At 49.2% G+C, this 19,585-nt stretch overlaps 1 protein-coding gene and 2 long non-coding RNA genes across 17 annotated transcripts in view; 1 reads left to right on the forward strand and 2 right to left on the reverse strand.

The window, feature by feature from the left end:
* Positions 1-8,526: 8,526 nt before the first annotated feature.
* On the reverse strand, positions 8,527-10,657 carry LOC127931564 (uncharacterized). 11 transcript variants are annotated; one of them, XR_008141773.1, is made up of 8 exons: positions 10,473-10,657; positions 10,201-10,336; positions 10,032-10,167; positions 9,809-9,968; positions 9,606-9,741; positions 9,389-9,490; positions 9,021-9,077; positions 8,527-8,912 (listed from the first exon to the last, which is right to left on the reverse strand). It is a non-coding gene; the product is annotated as an uncharacterized LOC127931564 (long non-coding RNA). The 11 variants fall into 11 exon arrangements; XR_008141774.1 differs by lacking the exons at positions 8,527-8,912; positions 9,021-9,077; positions 9,809-9,968 and having other exon boundaries at positions 9,190-9,456; positions 10,100-10,167; positions 10,269-10,336; XR_008141776.1 differs by lacking the exons at positions 8,527-8,912; positions 9,021-9,077; positions 10,032-10,167 and having other exon boundaries at positions 9,190-9,456; positions 9,606-9,775; positions 9,935-9,968; positions 10,235-10,336.
* A 1,024-nt stretch (positions 10,658-11,681) lies between these two features.
* The window catches only part of sec63 (SEC63 homolog, protein translocation regulator), a 54,861-nt gene continuing 46,957 nt past the window's right edge, over positions 11,682-19,585 (reverse strand). The window contains exons 15-20 of one of the 2 annotated variants that reach the window (XM_052524624.1): positions 18,520-18,597; positions 18,211-18,366; positions 17,313-17,468; positions 14,868-15,068; positions 14,298-14,402; positions 11,682-12,505 (exon numbers count right to left, since the gene is read on the reverse strand). In XM_052524624.1, the coding sequence (XP_052380584.1) occupies positions 12,368-12,505; positions 14,298-14,402; positions 14,868-15,068; positions 17,313-17,468; positions 18,211-18,366; positions 18,520-18,597 (834 nt within the window). In that variant the 3' untranslated portion in view covers positions 11,682-12,367. Of the gene's footprint in view, positions 12,506-14,297; positions 14,403-14,867; positions 15,069-17,312; positions 17,469-18,210; positions 18,370-18,519; positions 18,598-19,585 lie in introns of both variants that reach the window. The other variant, XM_052524623.1, reaches the window with a different exon arrangement.
* LOC127931565 (uncharacterized) lies at positions 15,121-17,053 on the forward strand. Of its 4 annotated transcripts, XR_008141781.1 has the most exons (6): positions 15,121-15,225; positions 15,392-15,607; positions 15,778-15,992; positions 16,333-16,416; positions 16,801-16,887; positions 16,931-17,007. It is a non-coding gene; the product is annotated as an uncharacterized LOC127931565 (long non-coding RNA). The 4 variants fall into 4 exon arrangements; XR_008141782.1 differs by lacking the exon at positions 16,333-16,416 and having other exon boundaries at positions 16,757-16,887; positions 16,975-17,053; XR_008141783.1 differs by lacking the exon at positions 16,333-16,416 and having other exon boundaries at positions 16,757-16,887.

The following is a 19,585-nucleotide window of genomic DNA, read 5'->3' on the forward strand; positions in this document are numbered from 1 at the left end:
TGTTCAGGGGAACAGTGGGTTAACTGCCTTGTTCAGGGAACAGTGGGTTAACTGCCTTGTTCAGGGGAACAGTGGGTTAACTGCCTTGTTCAGGGGAACAGTGGGTTAACTGCCTTGTTCAGGGGAACAGTGGGTTAACTGCCTTGTTCAGGGAACAGTGGGTTAACTGCCTTGTTCAGGGGAACAGTGGGTTAACTGCCTTGTTCAGGGAACAGTGGGTTAACTGCCTTGTTCAGGGGAACAGTGGGTTAACTGCCTTGTTCAGGGGAACAGTGGGTTAACTGCCTTGTTCAGGGGAACAGTGGGTTAACTGCCTTGTTCAGGGGAACAGTGGGTTAACTGCCTTGTTCAGGGGAACAGTGGGTTAACTGCCTTGTTCAGGGGAACAGTGGGTTAACTGCCTTGTTCAGGGGAACAGTGGGTTAACTGCCTTGTTCAGGGGAACAGTGGGTTAACTGCCTTGTTCAGGGGGAACAGTGGGTTAACTGCCTGTTCAGGGAACAGTGGGTTAACTGCCTTGTTCAGGGGAACAGTGGGTTAACTGCCTTGTTCAGGGAACAGTGGGTTAACTGCCTGTTCAGGGGAACAGTGGGTTAACTGCCTGTTCAGGGGAACAGTGGGTTAACTGCCTTGTTCAGGGGAACAGTGGGTTAACTGCCTTGTTCAGGGAACAGTGGGTTAACTGCCTTGTTCAGGGGAACAGTGGGTTAACTGCCTTGTTCAGGGAACAGTGGGTTAACTGCCTTGTTCAGGGGAACAGTGGGTTAACTGCCTTGTTCGGGAACAGTGGGTTAACTGCCTTGTTCGGGGAACAGTGGGTTAACTGCCTTGTTCGGGGAACAGTGGGTTAACTGCCTTGTTCGGGGGAACAGTGGGTTAACTGCTTGTTCGGGGAACAGTGGGTTAACTGCCTGTTCGGGGAACAGTGGGTTAACTGCCTGTTCGGGAACAGTGGGTTAACTGCCTGTTCTGGGGAACAGTGGGTTAACTGCCTGTTCGGGGAACAGTGGGTTAACTGCCTGTTCGGGAACAGTGGGTTAACTGCCTTGTTCAGGGAACAGTGGGTTAACTGCCTGTTCCTGGGTTAACTGCCTTGTTCAGGGGAACAGTGGGTTAACTGCCTGTTCAGGGGAACAGTGGGTTAACTGCCTTGTTCAGGGGAACAGTGGGTTAACTGCCTTGTTCAGGGGAACAGTGGGTTAACTGCCTTGTTCAGGGAACAGTGGGTTAACTGCCTTGTTCAGGGAACAGTGGGTTAACTGCCTTGTTCAGGGGAACAGTGGGTTAACTGCCTTGTTCAGGGGAACAGTGGGTTAACTGCCTTGTTCAGGGAACAGTGGGTTAACTGCCTTGTTCAGGGGAACAGTGGGTTAACTGCCTTGTTCAGGGAACAGTGGGTTAACTGCCTTGTTCAGGGGAACAGTGGGTTAACTGCCTTGTTCAGGGAACAGTGGGTTAACTGCCTTGTTCAGGGGAACAGTGGGTTAACTGCCTTGTTCAGGGAACAGTGGGTTAACTGCCTTGTTCAGGGAACAGTGGGTTAACTGCCTTGTTCAGGGAACAGTGGGTTAACTGCCTTGTTCAGGGAACAGTGGGTTAACTGCCTTGTTCAGGGAACAGTGGGTTAACTGCCTTGTTCAGGGAACAGTGGGTTAACTGCCTTGTTCAGGGAACAGTGGGTTAACTGCCTTGTTCAGGGGAACAGTGGGTTAACTGCCTGTTCAGGGGAACAGTGGGTTAACTGCCTTGTTCAGGGAACAGTGGGTTAACTGCCTGTTCAGGGAACAGTGGGTTAACTGCCTGTTCAGGGGAACAGTGGGTTAACTGCCTTGTTCAGGGAACAGTGGGTTAACTGCCTTGTTCAGGGAACAGTGGGTTAACTGCCTGTTCAGGGGAACAGTGGGTTAACTGCCTTGTTCAGGGGAACAGTGGGTTAACTGCCTGTTCAGGGAACAGTGGGTTAACTGCCTTGTTCAGGGGAACAGTGGGTTAACTGCCTTGTTCAGGGGAACAGTGGGTTAACTGCCTTGTTCAGGGGAACAGTGGGTTAACTGCCTGTTCAGGGGAACAGTGGGTTAACTGCCTTGTTCAGGGGAACAGTGGGTTAACTGCCTGTTCAGGGAACAGTGGGTTAACTGCCTGTTCAGGGGAACAGTGGGTTAACTGCCTGTTCAGGGGAACAGTGGGTTAACTGCCTGTTCAGGGAACAGTGGGTTAACTGCCTGTTCAGGGGAACAGTGGGTTAACTGCCTGTTCAGGGAACAGTGGGTTAACTGCCTTGTTCAGGGGAACAGTGGGTTAACTGCCTGTTCAGGGGAACAGTGGGTTAACTGCCTTGTTCAGGGAACAGTGGGTTAACTGCCTTGTTCAGGGGAACAGTGGGTTAACTGCCTGTTCAGGGAACAGTGGGTTAACTGCCTTGTTCAGGGAACAGTGGGTTAACTGCCTGTTCAGGGAACAGTGGGTTAACTGCCTTGTTCAGGGAACAGTGGGTTAACTGCCTTGTTCAGGGAACAGTGGGTTAACTGCCTTGTTCAGGGGAACAGTGGGTTAACTGCCTTGTTCAGGGGAACAGTGGGTTAACTGCCTTGTTCAGGGGAACAGTGGGTTAACTGCCTTGTTCAGGGGAACAGTGGGTTAACTGCCTTGTTCAGGGGAACAGTGGGTTAACTGCCTTGTTCAGGGAACAGTGGGTTAACTGCCTTGTTCAGGGGAACAGTGGGTTAACTGCCTTGTTCAGGGAACAGTGGGTTAACTGCCTTGTTCAGGGGAACAGTGGGTTAACTGCCTTGTTCAGGGGAACAGTGGGTTAACTGCCTTGTTCAGGGAACAGTGGGTTAACTGCCTTGTTCAGGGAACAGTGGGTTAACTGCCTTGTTCAGGGAACAGTGGGTTAACTGCCTTGTTCAGGGAACAGTGGGTTAACTGCCTTGTTCAGGGAACAGTGGGTTAACTGCCTTGTTCAGGGGAACAGTGGGTTAACTGCCTGTTCAGGGGAACAGTGGGTTAACTGCCTTGTTCAGGGGAACAGTGGGTTAACTGCCTTGTTCAGGGGAACAGTGGGTTAACTGCCTGTTCAGGGAACAGTGGGTTAACTGCCTGTTCAGGGGAACAGTGGGTTAACTGCCTGTTCAGGGAACAGTGGGTTAACTGCCTGTTCAGGGAACAGTGGGTTAACTGCCTGTTCAGGGGAACAGTGGGTTAACTGCCTGTTCAGGGAACAGTGGGTTAACTGCCTTGTTCAGGGAACAGTGGGTTAACTGTCTGTTCAGGGGAACAGTGGGTTAACTGCCTTGTTCAGGGGAACAGTGGGTTAACTGCCTTGTTCAGGGGAACAGTGGGTTAACTGCCTTGTTCAGGGAACAGTGGGTTAACTGCCTTGTTCAGGGAACAGTGGGTTAACTGCCTTGTTCAGGGGAACAGTGGGTTAACTGCCTTGTTCGGGGAACAGTGGGTTAACTGCCTGTTCAGGGGAACAGTGGGTTAACTGCCTGTTCAGGGAACAGTGGGTTAACTGCCTGTTCAGGGAACAGTGGGTTAACTGCCTGTTCAGGGGAACAGTGGGTTAACTGCCTGTTCAGGGGAACAGTGGGTTAACTGCCTGTTCAGGGGAACAGTGGGTTAACTGCCTTGTTCAGGGAACAGTGGGTTAACTGCCTTGTTCAGGGAACAGTGGGTTAACTGCCTGTTCAGGGGAACAGTGGGTTAACTGCCTGTTCAGGGGAACAGTGGGTTAACTGCCTTGTTCAGGGAACAGTGGGTTAACTGCCTTGTTCAGGGGAACAGTGGGTTAACTGCCTTGTTCAGGGGAACAGTGGGTTAACTGCCTTGTTCAGGGAACAGTGGGTTAACTGCCTTGTTCAGGGAACAGTGGGTTAACTGCCTTGTTCAGGGAACAGTGGGTTAACTGCCTTGTTCAGGGAACAGTGGGTTAACTGCCTGTTCAGGGAACAGTGGGTTAACTGCCTGTTCAGGGGAACAGTGGGTTAACTGCCTGTTCAGGGGAACAGTGGGTTAACTGCCTGTTCAGGGGAACAGTGGGTTAACTGCCTGTTCAGGGGAACAGTGGGTTAACTGCCTGTTCAGGGAACAGTGGGTTAACTGCCTTGTTCAGGGAACAGTGGGTTAACTGCCTTGTTCAGGGGAACAGTGGGTTAACTGCCTTGTTCAGGGGAACAGTGGGTTAACTGCCTTGTTCAGGGGAACAGTGGGTTAACTGCCTTGTTCAGGGAACAGTGGGTTAACTGCCTTGTTCGGGGAACAGTGGGTTAACTGCCTGTTCGGGGAACAGTGGGTTAACTGCCTGTTCAGGGGAACAGTGGGTTAACTGCCTGTTCAGGGGAACAGTGGGTTAACTGCCTTGTTCAGGGGAACAGTGGGTTAACTGCCTGTTCAGGGGAACAGTGGGTTAACTGCCTGTTCAGGGGAACAGTGGGTTAACTGCCTTGTTCAGGGGAACAGTGGGTTAACTGCCTTGTTCAGGGGAACAGTGGGTTAACTGCCTGTTCAGGGGAACAGTGGGTTAACTGCCTGTTCAGGGGAACAGTGGGTTAACTGCCTTGTTCAGGGAACAGTGGGTTAACTGCCTTGTTCAGGGAACAGTGGGTTAACTGCCTTGTTCAGGGAACAGTGGGTTAACTGCCTTGTTCAGGGGAACAGTGGGTTAACTGCCTTGTTCAGGGAACAGTGGGTTAACTGCCTTGTTCAGGGGAACAGTGGGTTAACTGCCTTGTTCAGGGAACAGTGGGTTAACTGCCTGTTCAGGGAACAGTGGGTTAACTGCCTGTTCAGGGGAACAGTGGGTTAACTGCCTGTTCAGGGGAACAGTGGGTTAACTGCCTGTTCAGGGAACAGTGGGTTAACTGCCTGTTCAGGGAACAGTGGGTTAACTGCCTGTTCAGGGAACAGTGGGTTAACTGCCTTGTTCAGGGAACAGTGGGTTAACTGCCTTGTTCAGGGGAACAGTGGGTTAACTGCCTTGTTCAGGGGAACAGTGGGTTAACTGCCTGTTCAGGGGAACAGTGGGTTAACTGCCTTGTTCAGGGGAACAGTGGGTTAACTGCCTGTTCAGGGAACAGTGGGTTAACTGCCTTGTTCAGGGAACAGTGGGTTAACTGCCTTGTTCAGGGGAACAGTGGGTTAACTGCCTTGTTCAGGGGAACAGTGGGTTAACTGCCTTGTTCAGGGGAACAGTGGGTTAACTGCCTTGTTCAGGGGAACAGTGGGTTAACTGCCTTGTTCAGGGAACAGTGGGTTAACTGCCTTGTTCAGGGGAACAGTGGGTTAACTGCCTTGTTCAGGGAACAGTGGGTTAACTGCCTTGTTCAGGGGAACAGTGGGTTAACTGCCTTGTTCAGGGAACAGTGGGTTAACTGCCTTGTTCAGGGGAACAGTGGGTTAACTGCCTTGTTCAGGGGAACAGTGGGTTAACTGCCTTGTTCAGGGAACAGTGGGTTAACTGCCTTGTTCAGGGAACAGTGGGTTAACTGCCTGTTCAGGGGAACAGTGGGTTAACTGCCTTGTTCAGGGGAACAGTGGGTTAACTGCCTTGTTCAGGGGAACAGTGGGTTAACTGCCTGTTCAGGGAACAGTGGGTTAACTGCCTGTTCAGGGGAACAGTGGGTTAACTGCCTGTTCAGGGGAACAGGGTTAACTGCCTGTTCAGGGAACAGTGGGTTAACTGCCTGTTCAGGGGAACAGTGGGTTAACTGCCTTGTTCAGGGGAACAGTGGGTTAACTGTCTGTTCAGGGAACAGTGGGTTAACTGCCTTGTTCAGGGAACAGTGGGTTAACTGCCTTGTTCAGGGGAACAGTGGGTTAACTGCCTTGTTCAGGGGAACAGTGGGTTAACTGCCTTGTTCAGGGGAACAGTGGGTTAACTGCCTTGTTCAGGGGAACAGTGGGTTAACTGCCTTGTTCGGGGAACAGTGGGTTAACTGCTTGTTCGGGGAACAGTGGGTTAACTGCCTTGTTCGGGGGAACAGTGGGTTAACTGCCTGTTCAGGGGAACAGTGGGTTAACTGCCTGTTCAGGGAACAGTGGGTTAACTGCCTGTTCAGGGGAACAGTGGGTTAACTGCCTGTTCAGGGAACAGTGGGTTAACTGCCTGTTCAGGGGAACAGTGGGTTAACTGCCTGTTCAGGGGAACAGTGGGTTAACTGCCTTGTTCAGGGAACAGTGGGTTAACTGCCTGTTCAGGGGAACAGTGGGTTAACTGCCTTGTTCAGGGGAACAGTGGGTTAACTGCCTGTTCAGGGGAACAGTGGGTTAACTGCCTTGTTCAGGGAACAGTGGGTTAACTGCCTTGTTCAGGGGAACAGTGGGTTAACTGCCTTGTTCAGGGGAACAGTGGGTTAACTGCCTTGTTCAGGGGAACAGTGGGTTAACTGCCTTGTTCAGGGAACAGTGGGTTAACTGCCTTGTTCAGGGGAACAGTGGGTTAACTGCCTTGTTCAGGGGAACAGTGGGTTAACTGCCTTGTTCAGGGAACAGTGGGTTAACTGCCTTGTTCAGGGGAACAGTGGGTTAACTGCCTTGTTCAGGGGAACAGTGGGTTAACTGCCTTGTTCAGGGAACAGTGGGTTAACTGCCTTGTTCAGGGGAACAGTGGGTTAACTGCCTTGTTCAGGGGAACAGTGGGTTAACTGCCTGTTCAGGGAACAGTGGGTTAACTGCCTGTTCAGGGGAACAGTGGGTTAACTGCCTGTTCAGGGGAACAGTGGGTTAACTGCCTGTTCAGGGGAACAGTGGGTTGACTGCCTTGTTCAGGGAACAGTGGGTTAACTGCCTTGTTCAGGGGAACAGTGGGTTAACTGCCTTGTTCAGGGAACAGTGGGTTAACTGCCTTGTTCAGGGGAACAGTGGGTTAACTGCCTTGTTCAGGGAACAGTGGGTTAACTGCCTTGTTCAGGGGAACAGTGGGTTAACTGCCTTGTTCAGGGAACAGTGGGTTAACTGCCTTGTTCAGGGGAACAGTGGGTTAACTGCCTTGTTCAGGGAACAGTGGGTTAACTGCCTTGTTCAGGGGAACAGTGGGTTAACTGCCTTGTTCAGGGGAACAGTGGGTTAACTGCCTTGTTCAGGGAAGAATTAAAAATGTGTACATTGTAAGCATGGGGATTTGAACTTGCAATCTTTCGGTTCCTAGCCCCAAAGCTCTAACCAAAAGGCTACCTGCCGCCCGGGTATGATGCTGTATTTGGGGAGTTTCTCCCAATCTTCTCTGCAGATCCTCTCAAGCTCTGTCAAGTTTGTTGGGGAGTGTTGCTGTACAGCTATTTTCAGGTCTCTCCAGAGATGTTAGATCGGGTTCAAGTCCGGGTTCTGGCTGGGCCACTCAAGGACATTCAGAGACTTGTCCCGAAGCCACACCTGCGTTGTCTTGATAGTGTGTTTAGGGTCGTTGTCCTGTTGGAAGGTGAACCTTCGCCCCAGTCTGAGGTCTTGAGCCCTCTGGAGCAGGTTTTCATCAAGGATCTCTCTGTACTTTGCTCCGTTCATCTTTCCCTCGATCCTGACTAGTCTCCCAGTCCCTTCACCAGATGATGAATACATCATATCCATTATGGGCGACATTAAAGGAATGTGTTCTATGAGGCTACTTTATGGTCCTGCGAAAACAGGAAGTGTATTCTGTAAGAAATGCCCTGGAGCATCAAGTCAATGCGCAAGTTTAACCCCCCCAAGTCATCGCGCATGTTGTATGTGTGTGTATATATAGTCCTGTGTGTGTGTGTATGTGTATACAGTCCTGTGTATGTGTGTGTATGTGTGTGTGTGTGTATACAGTCCTGTGTATGTGTGTGTATGTGTGTGTGTATATACAGTCCTGTTTATGTGTGTGTGTGTGTGTGTGTATATACAGTCCTGTTTATGTGTGTGTGTGTATGTGTGTGTGTGTATACAGTCCTGTGTATGTGTGTATGTGTGTGTGTATATACAGTCCTGTTTATGTGTGTGTGTGTATGTGTGTGTGTGTGTATACAGTCCTGTGTGTGTGTGTGTGTGTGTGTATACAGTCCTGTGTGTGTGTGTGTATGTGTGTGTGTATATACAGTCCTGTTTATGTGTGTGTGTGTATGTGTGTGTGTGTGTGTGTGTGTATACAGTCCTGTGTATGTGTGTATATACAGTCCTGTTTGTGTGTGTGTGTGTGTGTGTATACAGTCCTGTGTGTGTGTGTGTATGTGTGTGTGTATATACAGTCCTGTGTGTGTGTGTGTATGTGTGTGTGTGTGTATACAGTCCTGTGTATGTGTGTATATACAGTCCTGTTTGTGTGTGTGTGTGTGTGTATACAGTCCTGTGTGTGTGTGTATGTGTGTGTGTATATACAGTCCTGTTTATGTGTGTGTGTGTGTGTGTGTGTGTGTGTGTGTGTGTGTATACAGTCCTGTGTGTGTGTATATACAGTCCTGTGTGTATGTGTGTGTGTGTGTGTGTGTATGTGTGTGTGTGTATACAGTCCTGTGTGTATGTGTGTGTATACAGTCCTGTGTGTATGTGTGCGTATGTGTGTGTGTATGTGTGTGTGTATATACAGTCCTGTGAGAGAGAAAATTAACCTTGATAACAGACGGAATCATCTAATTTAAAAGTTATTTTATTATAAATAATAATAATATATATATAGTTTTTCCATTTACAATGACCGTTTTGTAAACCAAAGGGGCCGATAGTTATTGTGTTTGGTATCTATTATAGTTCCTGTTGGTCAGCGGCGCCCTTATGTACAGATCTAGTATCAGTTTCCTGGGGGGGGGAAATCAGCATCTAGGAGCCCCTTCCCCAATCCTAACCTCAGACATTGGGGAGGGGGTGACTCAGCATCTAGGAGCCCCTTCCCCAATCCTAACCTCAGACATTGGGGAGGGGGGGAATCAGCATCTAGGAGCCCCTTCCCCAATCCTAACCTCAGACATTGGGGAGGGGGAATCAGCATCTGGGAGCCCCTTCCCCAATCCTAACCTCAGACATTGGGGAGGGGGATCAGCATCTAGGAGCCCCTCCCCAATCCTAACCTCAGACATTGGGGAGGGGGGGAATCAGCATCTAGGAGCCCCTTCCCCAATCCTAACCTCAGACATTGGGGAGGGGGGGGATCAGCATCTAGGAGCCCCCTCCCCAATCCTAACCTCAGCATCTAGGAGCCCCTTCCCCAATCCTAACCTCAGCATCTAGGAGCCCCTCCCCAATCCTAACCTCAGACATTGGGGAGGGGGGGGAAATCAGCATCTAGGAGCCCCTTCCCCAATCCTAACCTCAGACATTGGGGAGGGGGGGGGGAATCAGCATCTAGGAGCCCCCTCCCCAATCCTAACCTCAGCATCTAGAAGCCCCTTCCCCAATCCTAACCTCAGCATCTAGGAGCCCCTTCCCGAATCCTAACCTCAGCATCTAGGAGCCCCTTCCCCAATCCTAACCTCAGCATCTAGGAGCCCCTTCCCCAATCCTAACCTCAGCATCTAGGAGCCCCCTCCCCAATCCTAACCTCAGCATCTAGGAGCCCAATCCTAACCTCAGCATCCCAATCCTAACCTCAGCATCTAGGAGCCCCCTCCCCAATCCTAACCTCAGCATCTAGAAGCCCCTTCCCCAATCCTAACCTCAGCATCTAGGAGCCCCTTCCCCAATCCTAACCTCAGCATCTAGGAGCCCCTTCCCCAATCCTAACCTCAGCATCTAGGAGCCCCTTCCCCAATCCTAACCTCAGCATCTAGGAGCCCCTTCCCCAATCCTAACCTCAGCATCTTGGAGCCCCCTCCCCAATCCTAACCTCAGCATCTAGGAGCCCCTCCCCAGTCCTAACCTCAGACATTGGGGAGGGGGGTGAATCAGCATCTAGGAGCCCCTTCCCCAATCCTAACCTCAGCATCTAGGAGCCCCCTCCCCAATCCTAACCTCAGCATCTAGGAGCCCCCTCCCCAATCCTAACCTCAGCATCTAGGAGCCCCTTCCCCAATCCTAACCTCAGACATTGGGGAGGGGGAGGGGGTGAATCAGCATCTAAGAGCCCCTTCCCCAATCCTAACCTCAGCATCTAGGAGCCCCTTCCCCAATCCTAACCTCAGCATCTAGGAGCCCCCTCCCCAATCCTAACCTCAGCATCTAGGAGCCCCTTCCCCAATCCTAACCTCAGCATCTAGGAGCCCCTTCCCCAATCCTAACCTCAGCATCTAGGAGCCCCTCCCCAATCCTAACCTCAGCATCTAGGAGCCCCCTCCCCAATCCTAACCTCAGCATCTAGGAGCCCCCTCCCCAATCCTAACCTCAGCATCTAGGAGCCCCTTCCCCAATCCTAACCTCAGCATCTAGGAGCCCCTTCCCCAATCCTAACCTCAGCATCTAGGAGCCCCCTCCCCAATCCTAACCTCAGCATCTAGGAGCCCCCTCCCCAATCCTAACCTCAGCATCTAGGAGCCCCTTCCCCAATCCTAACCTCAGCATCTAGGAGCCCCCTCCCCAATCCTAACCTCAGCATCTAGGAGCCCCTTCCCCAATCCTAACCTCAGCATCTAGGAGCCCCTTCCCCAATCCTAACCTCAGCATCTAGGAGCCCCTTCCCCAATCCTAACCTCAGCATCTAGGAGCCCCTTCCCCAATCCTAACCTCAGCATCTAGGAGCCCCTTCCCCAATCCTAACCTCAGACATTGGGGAGGGGGGTGACTCAGCATCTAGGGAGCCCCTTCCCCAATCCTAACCTCAGACATTGGGGAGAGGGGGATCAGCATCTAGGAGCCCCTTCCCCGTAACGAGGGACTGCGCGTCGTGATGAAAGCGGTCTGAATTGAACCTTCCCTCCCAGGAAGCATTGCACTCGAATGTAAATAATAATAATCGATAAGTCTTGATATTCACCACCAGAGATTGGTATTTTTCTCCCCAACAGAACTACAAAATACATGATATTTTCTGACCACAGAGCAGTTGAGCCCTGTGTTCATTTACAAAATAATAAAATAAACTAGATCGACAGTTGTTGAACGGCTGGTTAGATTGATTGATTAAAAAACATAAATGTGATTAATTTTGACCACTGAGTGGCTGAATGTGTCCTCTCATTCCCCCTCGGTCCCTCCCTCTCCCTCTCCCGGTCGTCCCCTCGGTCCCCCCCTCTCCCCCGGTCGTCCGGTTCCCCCCTCGCTCCCTCTCCCCCTCCCCGGTCCCCCCTCGCTCCCTCTCCCCGGTCCCGCCCCGGTCCCCCCTCCTCCTTGAAAATGACTTCTCTTTGGAAGTTATCCTAGAGAAGGTAGAATATTAAATCCCAAATAGATAAGATTCCTGATGTTCGTCAGCTAACGCGCTAGCATTAAGTCAAGTTGGTAAAACCCCGGTCGTCCGGTCCACCCCCTCCCCCGGTCGTCCGGTCCCTCCCCCGGTCGTCCGGTCCCTCCCCCGTCCCCCCCCTCGGTCCCTCCCCCCTCGGCATTGTGGTTTAAAGCCAGCGTACAAAACACTAAAGTAATTAGACAAAATAAAAATGAAACTTAAATCCAGAAAGCATAGAAATATCATACGTACGTTTCTACCACATATCAGACTTGCTTTCAATGAGTATTACAGATCTATACACTGGCATTTCTACGTGAAACCTGCTATACTACTGCCCATAATCTGGGGAGAGATGTTGACAACTCCTTCAATTATGAACAAATACAAAAATGTCATGATTTCAATTGAGTCCATTTCTGATATTTATTTTGATAAGGGAAGATGTTTACACACAGAGCCTCGGTAACAAGTCCTCTAGACCACAGTGTGAAAGAGGAACACACAGACACACACTCTCTCTCTCTTAATCAAACACACACACACTCTCTCTCTCTCTCAAACACACACACACACACTCTCTCTCAATCAAACACACACACACTCACACACACACTCTCTCTCTCAAACACACACACACACACACACACACTCTCTCAATCAAACACACTCTCTCTCTCTCAATCAAACACACAGACACACACTCTCTCTCTCTTAATCAAACACACACACTCTCATTCAGACAGACACAGACACACACACACTCTCTCTCTCTCTCTCTCTCTCTCTCTCTCTCAATCAAACACACAGACACACACTCTCATTCAGACAGACACAGACACACAGGGCTGGATATATATATTGACAGTTCTCCTGTGAAAGTGAACATTAGAGTCAGGACATGACCCAGTCTAGGTTTCTGTAGAAAAGGATGTGAGGGGCGGGGCCATAGGGAGGTCCACAGTCCATGTCAGTATGGGTGTGTGTGTACAAACTGCCCTAGGGTGGTTGTGTGTGTGTACAAACTGCCCTGGGGTGGTTGTGTGTGTGTACAAACTGCCCTGGGGTGGTTGTGTGTGTGTTTGTGTGTGTGTGTGTTTAGTCGTTGTCTTCATCCTCCTCTTCGCTCTCCTCAATCCCGTCACTGTCCTCCTGTTCCTCGTCTTCCTCCTCCGTTTCTGGGATGTCCCACTGGGGGTGGTTATCCAACACCGCCTTGGCCTCGTGCACCTCCAGCTGGTACGGTTAAAACACAGTTAAAACACAGTTAAAACACAGTTACAATACACACAGTTAAAATATATAGTTACAATACACACAGTTAAAATATATAGTTACAATACACAGCCACAATATGGTTAAAACACAGTTAAAATATATAGTTACAATACACAGTTAAAATATATAGTTACAATACACAGCCACAATATGGTTAAAACACAGTTAAAATATATAGTTACAATACACAGTTACAACACACAGTTAAAATATATAGTTACAACACACAGTTAAAATATATAGTTACAACACACAGTTACAATATATAGTTACAACACACAGTTACAATATATAGTTACAATACACAGTTAAAATATATAGTTACAATACACAGTTAAAATATATAGTTACAACACACAGTTAAAATATATAGTTACAATACACAGTTAAAATATATAGTTACAATACACAGTTAAAATATATAGTTACAATACACAGTTACAATACAGTTACAATATATAGTTACAATACACAGTTAAAATATATAGTTACAACACAGTTACAATATATAGTTACAATACACAGTTACAATATATAGTTACAATACACAGTTACAATATATAGTTACAATACACAGTTAAAATATATAGTTACAATACACAGTTACAATACAGTTACAATATATAGTTACAATACACAGTTAAAATATATAGTTACAATACAGTTACAATATATAGTTACAATACACAGTCGGAGACTGCAGACAGAAATGAGCTGCTGGTCTGAATCCTGTTGTACTTCAAACTACATCTCCACTTAGACTGAAGTACAATATGACATAAATCCTGCAGTAGGTCAAAGCTGTGTGTTGTGGGTAAAACATGGGTGGACCAGGCATTGTGGTGCTGTAAAACATGGGTGGACCAGGCATTGTGGTGCTGTAAAACATGGGTGGACCAGGCATTGTGGTGCTGTAAAACATGGGTGGACCAGGCATTGTGGTGCTGTAAAACATGGGTGGACCAGGCATTGTGGTGCTGTAAAACATGGCATTGTGGTGCTGTAAAACATGGGTGGACCAGGCATTGTGGTGCTGTAAAACATGGGTGGACCAGGCATTGTGGTGCTGTAAAACATGGGTGGACAAGGCATTGTGGTGCTGTAAAACATGGGTGGACCAGGCATTGTGGTGCTGTAAAACATGGGTGGACCAGGCATTGTGGTGCTGTAAAACATGGGTGGACCAGGCATTGTGGTGCTGTAAAACATGGGTGGACCAGGCATTGTGGTGCTGTAAAACATGGCATTGTGGTGCTGTAAAACATGGGTGGACCAGGCATTGTGGTGCTGTAAAACATGGGTGGACCAGGCATTGTGGTGCTGTAAAACATGGGTGGACCAGGCATTGTGGTGCTGTAAAACATGGGTGGACCAGGCATTGTGGTGCTGTAAAACATGGGTGGACCAGGCATTGTGGTGCTGTAAAACATGGGTGGACCAGGCATCGTGGTGCTGTAAAACATGGGTGGACCAGGCATTGTGGTGCTGTAAAACATGGGTGGACCAGGCATTGTGGTGCTGTAAAACATGGGTGGACCAGGCATTGTGGTGCTGTAAAACATGGGTGGACCAGGCATCGTGGTGCTGTAAAACATGGGTGGACCGGGCATCGTGGTGCTGTAAAACATGGGTGGACCAGGCATCGTGGTGCTCATGTGAATTCTCTTTCAGCTTCAGACCAATGCCTATTCTCACTTACTAAACATTTTAGTTTCTAAAACACAGACACACGTGAGTTGTAAGGTCTCACCTTGAGGGGTTTGATCTGGTCCAGACCCAGGTAAGAGTCTGAGCGGAGGATGACAGAGTACTGGTAGTTCCCTGTTTTAGAGGGAGCTGGAAACTTCAGCTCCACCTGTCGGAGTGAGAACACACCGAGTATACAAAACATTAAGAACACCTTCCTAATATTCAAGTGCCCCCCTCCTCCCTGCTACCCCCACCCTCAGAACCTCTGTTCTCCTGTTCCCCTCACCTTCCTCTCCTCTCCCCCTCCTCCCTGCTACCCCCCACCCCCAGAACAGCCTCAATCTGTCAGGGTGTAGAAATCGTTTCTACAGGGCTGCTGGTCCCATATTGACTCCAATGATTCCCACAGTTGTGTCAAGTTGTCTGGATGTCCTTTGGGTGGTAATAATATAATAATAATATATAATATAATATATATATGGGTGGTGGACCGTTCTTGATACACACAGGAAACTGTTGAGCATCATACTACACATAGGCAACACACACACACACACACACACACACACACACACACACACACACACACACACACACACACACACACACACACACACACACGCCCTCTCACCTCCTCTGTGTCTTTGAGTGTGCAGACGTGGTATGGCATGGAGACTAGAGTCTGGTCCTTGCGGTCAGCGATGTAGAGCCACCACCACTCATGTTTCTCCTCTGGGTAGTACAGGCTGTAGACGGGGTGGGTCACCTTAGACTTGGTCTCCAACAGCGCCCTCTCCCTTCGCTGGACACTCTGCTGCAGAGCCTCCCACTCCTGGGGGGAGATGGGGGTTATACATAGTCTATACCACTGAACCCTGTTCCTGGAGAGAGACCCTCCTGTAGGTTTTAACTCCAACCCTGTTCCTGGAGAGAGACCCTCCTGTAGGTTTTAACTCCAACCCTGTTCCTGGAGAGAGACCCTCCTGTAGGTTTTAACTCCAACCCTGTTCCTAGAGAGACCCTCCTGTAGGTTTTAACTCCAACCCTGTTCCTAGAGAGACCCTCCTGTAGGTTTTAACTCCAACCCTGTTCCTAGAGAGACCCTCCTGTAGGTTTTAACTCCAACCCTGTTCCTAGAGAGAGACCCTCCTGTAGGTTTTAACTCCAACCCTGTTCCTAGAGAGAGACCCCTCCTGTAGGTTTTAACTCCAACCCTGTTCCTGGAGAGAAACCCTCCTGTAGGTTTTAACTCCAACCCTGTTCCTGGAGAGAGACCCTCCTGTAGGTTTTAACTCCAACCCTGTTCCTGGAGAGACACCCTCCTGTAGGTTTTAACTCCAACCCTGTTCCTGGAGAGATACCCTCCTGTAGGTTTTAACTCCAACCCTGTTCCTGGAGAGAAACCCTCCTGTAGGTTTTAACTCCAACCCTGTTCCTGGAGAGAGACCCTCCTGTAGGTTTTAACTCCAACCCTGTTCCTAGAGAGACCCTCCTGTAGGTTTAAACTCCAAACCTGTTCCTAGAGAGATACCCTCCTGTAGGTTTTAACTCCAACCCTGTTCCTGGAGAGAGACCCTCCTGTAGGTTTTAACTCCAACCCTGTTCCTGGAGAGACACCCTCCTGTAGGTTTTAACTCCAACCCTGTTCCTGGAGAGATACCCTCCTGTAGGTTTTAACTCCAACCCTGTTCCTGGAGAGAAACCCTCCTGTAGGTTTTAACTCCAACCCTGTTCCTGGAGAGAGACCCTCCTGTAGGTTTTAACTCCAACCCTGTTCCTAGAGAGACCCTCCTGTAGGTTTAAACTCCAAACCTGTTCCTAGAGAGACACCCTCCTGTAGGTTTTAACTCCAACCCTGTTCCTGGAGAGATACCCTCCTGTAGGTTTTAACTCCAACCCTGTTCCTAGAGAGATACCCTCCTGTAGGTTTAAACTCCAACCCTGTTCCTGGAGAGATACCCTCCTGTAGGTTTTAACTCCAACCCTGTTCCTGGAGAGAGACCCTCCTGTAGGTTTTAACTCCAACCCTGTTCCTAGAGAGATACCCTCCTGTAGGTTTAAACTCCAACCCTGTTCCTGGAGAGACCCTCCTGTAGGTTTTAACTCCAACCCTGTTCCTGGAGAGACCCTCCTGTAGGTTTTAACTCCAACCCTGTTCCTGGAGAGATACCCTCCTGTAGGTTTTAACTCCAACCCTGTTCCTAGAGAGATACCCTCCTGTAGGTTTTAACTCCAACCCTGTTCCTGGAGAGATACCCTCCTGTAGGTTTTAACTCCAACCCTGTTCCTAGAGGATGACAGAGGGAGCTGGAAACTGGTCGGAGAGAGAACCAGATACCCTCCTGTAGGTTTTAACTCCAACCCTGTTCCTGGAGAGATACCCTCCTGTAGGTTTTAACTCCAACCCTGTTCCTAGAGAGATACCCTCCTGTAGGTTTTAACTCCAACCCTGTTCCTAGAGAGATACCCTCCTGTAGGTTTTAACTCCAACCCTGTTCCTAGAGAGATACCCTCCTGTAGGTTTTAACTCCAACCCTGTTCCTGGAGAGAGACCCCTCCTGTAGGTTTTAACTCCAACCCTGTTCCTGGAGAGAGACCCTCCTGTAGGTTTCAACTCCAACCCTGTTCCTGGAGAGAGACCCCTCCTGTAGGTTTCAACTCCAACCCTGTTCCTGGAGAGAGACCCTCCTGTAGGTTTTAACTCCAACCCTGTTCCTGGAGAGAGACCCCTCCTGTAGGTTTTAACTCCAACCCTGTTCCTGGAGAGATACTGCGCCCAGGAACGGTTGGAGGAGCCCTGATCTATACACACACACACAGGTCTTTTCTCCTAAAGTGTACACATCCTCTACTCCGACAGCGTGAATCGGTGATGTTCGACTGCAGTCCTCTGGGGCCGGTTCACACCCCCATCGCTAGCAAACACACCTGATTAACCTAATTACATTCTACATCAGGATTCGTTGATTATTGGAGTCAGGTGTGTTAGCTGGAGCAAAGGTGTGACACCTCCCAGGACTGGAATTACCCATGTGTTCGGGGGAGTTTTACACACACACACACACGGGCATCTGACCTCCTCGTCGTCCCCGGCGATCTCATCCTGCTCCGTGTCGCTCTGCTTGTCACTCTCCTCATCTCTCTCGCTCGGAGAATCTTTGTTGCCCTCCTCTGATTCGCTGCCTTTGTCTGACCTGTCCTCCTCGTCTTCCTTCGCCACGGCAACCACCTCCTAAACACAAACAGGCATCCATAAACTCAACACGGATTGGTTAGTTTTCCACCAGACCTGGGTTTAAATGCATATGCATTTTAAAGTATTTTTTAGTTGGGTTTTTTCAAATAATGTGGCCGAATCAACTACTAGTTGATATCAATTTTAAAAAATACTACTAAAATACTAAGATATAAAATACTAGTATTTTTTGTATATATATTTTTTTACATATTTAAAATAACCCAACGACCAAACAGACCTCGGCTCAAATGCATAATGACTATTTAAATACCCGTGTTAAAAATAAATAAAAAACCACTTAACTGTGTTTAAATACACGCCCGAGGGGGTGTGGTATACGGACAAAATACCACAGCTACGGGTTATTCTTGCGCATTACGCGCCGCAGAGTGACTGGACTCAGCCTTTATCCGTGGAGTATATTGGCCATGTGGTCCAAACCCCCCGAGAACCTTCTGCTATTGTAAACTGGTAACCAACGCGATTCAAAGACTGAGAATAAATGCTTTGTCAGACGTGGTTTGTTCTGATATACAACGGCTGTAAGCCAAATCGGCATTCGAACCACTTCCTTTATAATTCCTAACTACTAGGAAATGTTTTTATTTTTTCAAAGAAACTGAAATAGTGTAAATGGTATTTGAATCCAGGTCTGGTACTGGCAGTGAAAGAAGTTAAGATGGCTTAATTAAAACAGAACAATCCACTTGGATTAACTCTCTGATTGGCTGCTTACACTTCCTGACACGCTCCCATTGGCCTGTTTGGCCTTGGCTGCTGGCAGTGGGAGGGGCTTCTTCTTGGTGAGTTTCTTCTTCTTTGCCTGCTTGGTTTTCTTGGCTGCTTTCGTCTTGTTCTGCCACACCTTGGCTTTGGTTTTACTGACGTCTCCCTGCTGCACACAAACAGGTCAGGCACAAGGTATGTGTTATCAGTCGTTGCGTTGTCAAATGTGTGTGTGTGTGTGGTCAGGTGTGTGTGTGGTCAGGTGGGTGTGTGTGTGTGTGTGTGTGTGTCGTCAGGTGTGTGTTCAGACGGTGTGTACCGCGACAGCATCCTCTGTACTGGCTTCCTCTCCAACTCCGAGACACGGTGTCACATTCTGCTCCTTCTCAAACACCTCCTACACACACAGAGACAGAGAGAGAGACAGAGAGAGAGAGAGAGAGAGACACACACAGAGAGAGAGAGACACACACACACACACAGAGAGAGACACACACACAGAGAGAGACACACACACAGAGAGACACAGAGAGACAGAGAGAGAGACACAGAGACACAGAGAGAGACACACACACAGAGAGAGAGACACACACACACAGAGAGAGACACACACACACAGAGAGAGAGACACACACACAGAGAGAGAGACACACACACACAGAGAGAGACACACACACAGAGAGAGAGAGACACACACACACACACACAGAGAGAGAGAGAGACACACACACACAGAGAGAGAGAGAGACACACACACAGAGAGAGCGAGAGAGAGAGACACCACACTCAGTAACTAGTGACATATTGAATACATAGGTGCGACTCATTTGCTATGTGAAGCCCTCTACACTCTAAGCCGAGGGAGTTTACGAAACTGTATAGAATTGTTTTTAGAAGGTCACACACTTCATTTAACTATTTGATTTGGAATTTTAAGACTCCTTGAAGTATATAAAAAACATACTAATATTTGTTAAACATTTAAAAATGTGACTTTATTGCTATTAGACCATTCAAACACATCGAATAACAGATTAATTTCCTCCCTCCACCCCTCCACCCCTCCCACTAACCCTCCCTCCACCCCTCCACCCCTCCCACTAACCCTCCCTCCACCCCTCCCACTAACCCTCTCTCCAACCCCTCCCACTAACCCTCTCTCCACCCCTCCCACTAACCCTCCCTCCACCCCTCCCACTAACCCTCCCTCCACCCCTCCCACTAACCCTTTCTCCACCCCTCCCACTAACCCTCCCTCCACCCCTCCACCCCTCCCACTAACCCTCCCTCCACCCCTCCCACTAACCCTCCCTCCACCCCCTCCCACTAACCCTCTCTCCACCCCTCCCACTAACCCTCTCTCACCCCTCCAACCCTCCCACTAA

This window comes from Oncorhynchus keta, chromosome 8 (assembly GCF_023373465.1).
Source record: "Oncorhynchus keta strain PuntledgeMale-10-30-2019 chromosome 8, Oket_V2, whole genome shotgun sequence".
In the NCBI taxonomy this organism is placed as follows: domain Eukaryota; kingdom Metazoa; phylum Chordata; class Actinopteri; order Salmoniformes; family Salmonidae; genus Oncorhynchus; species Oncorhynchus keta.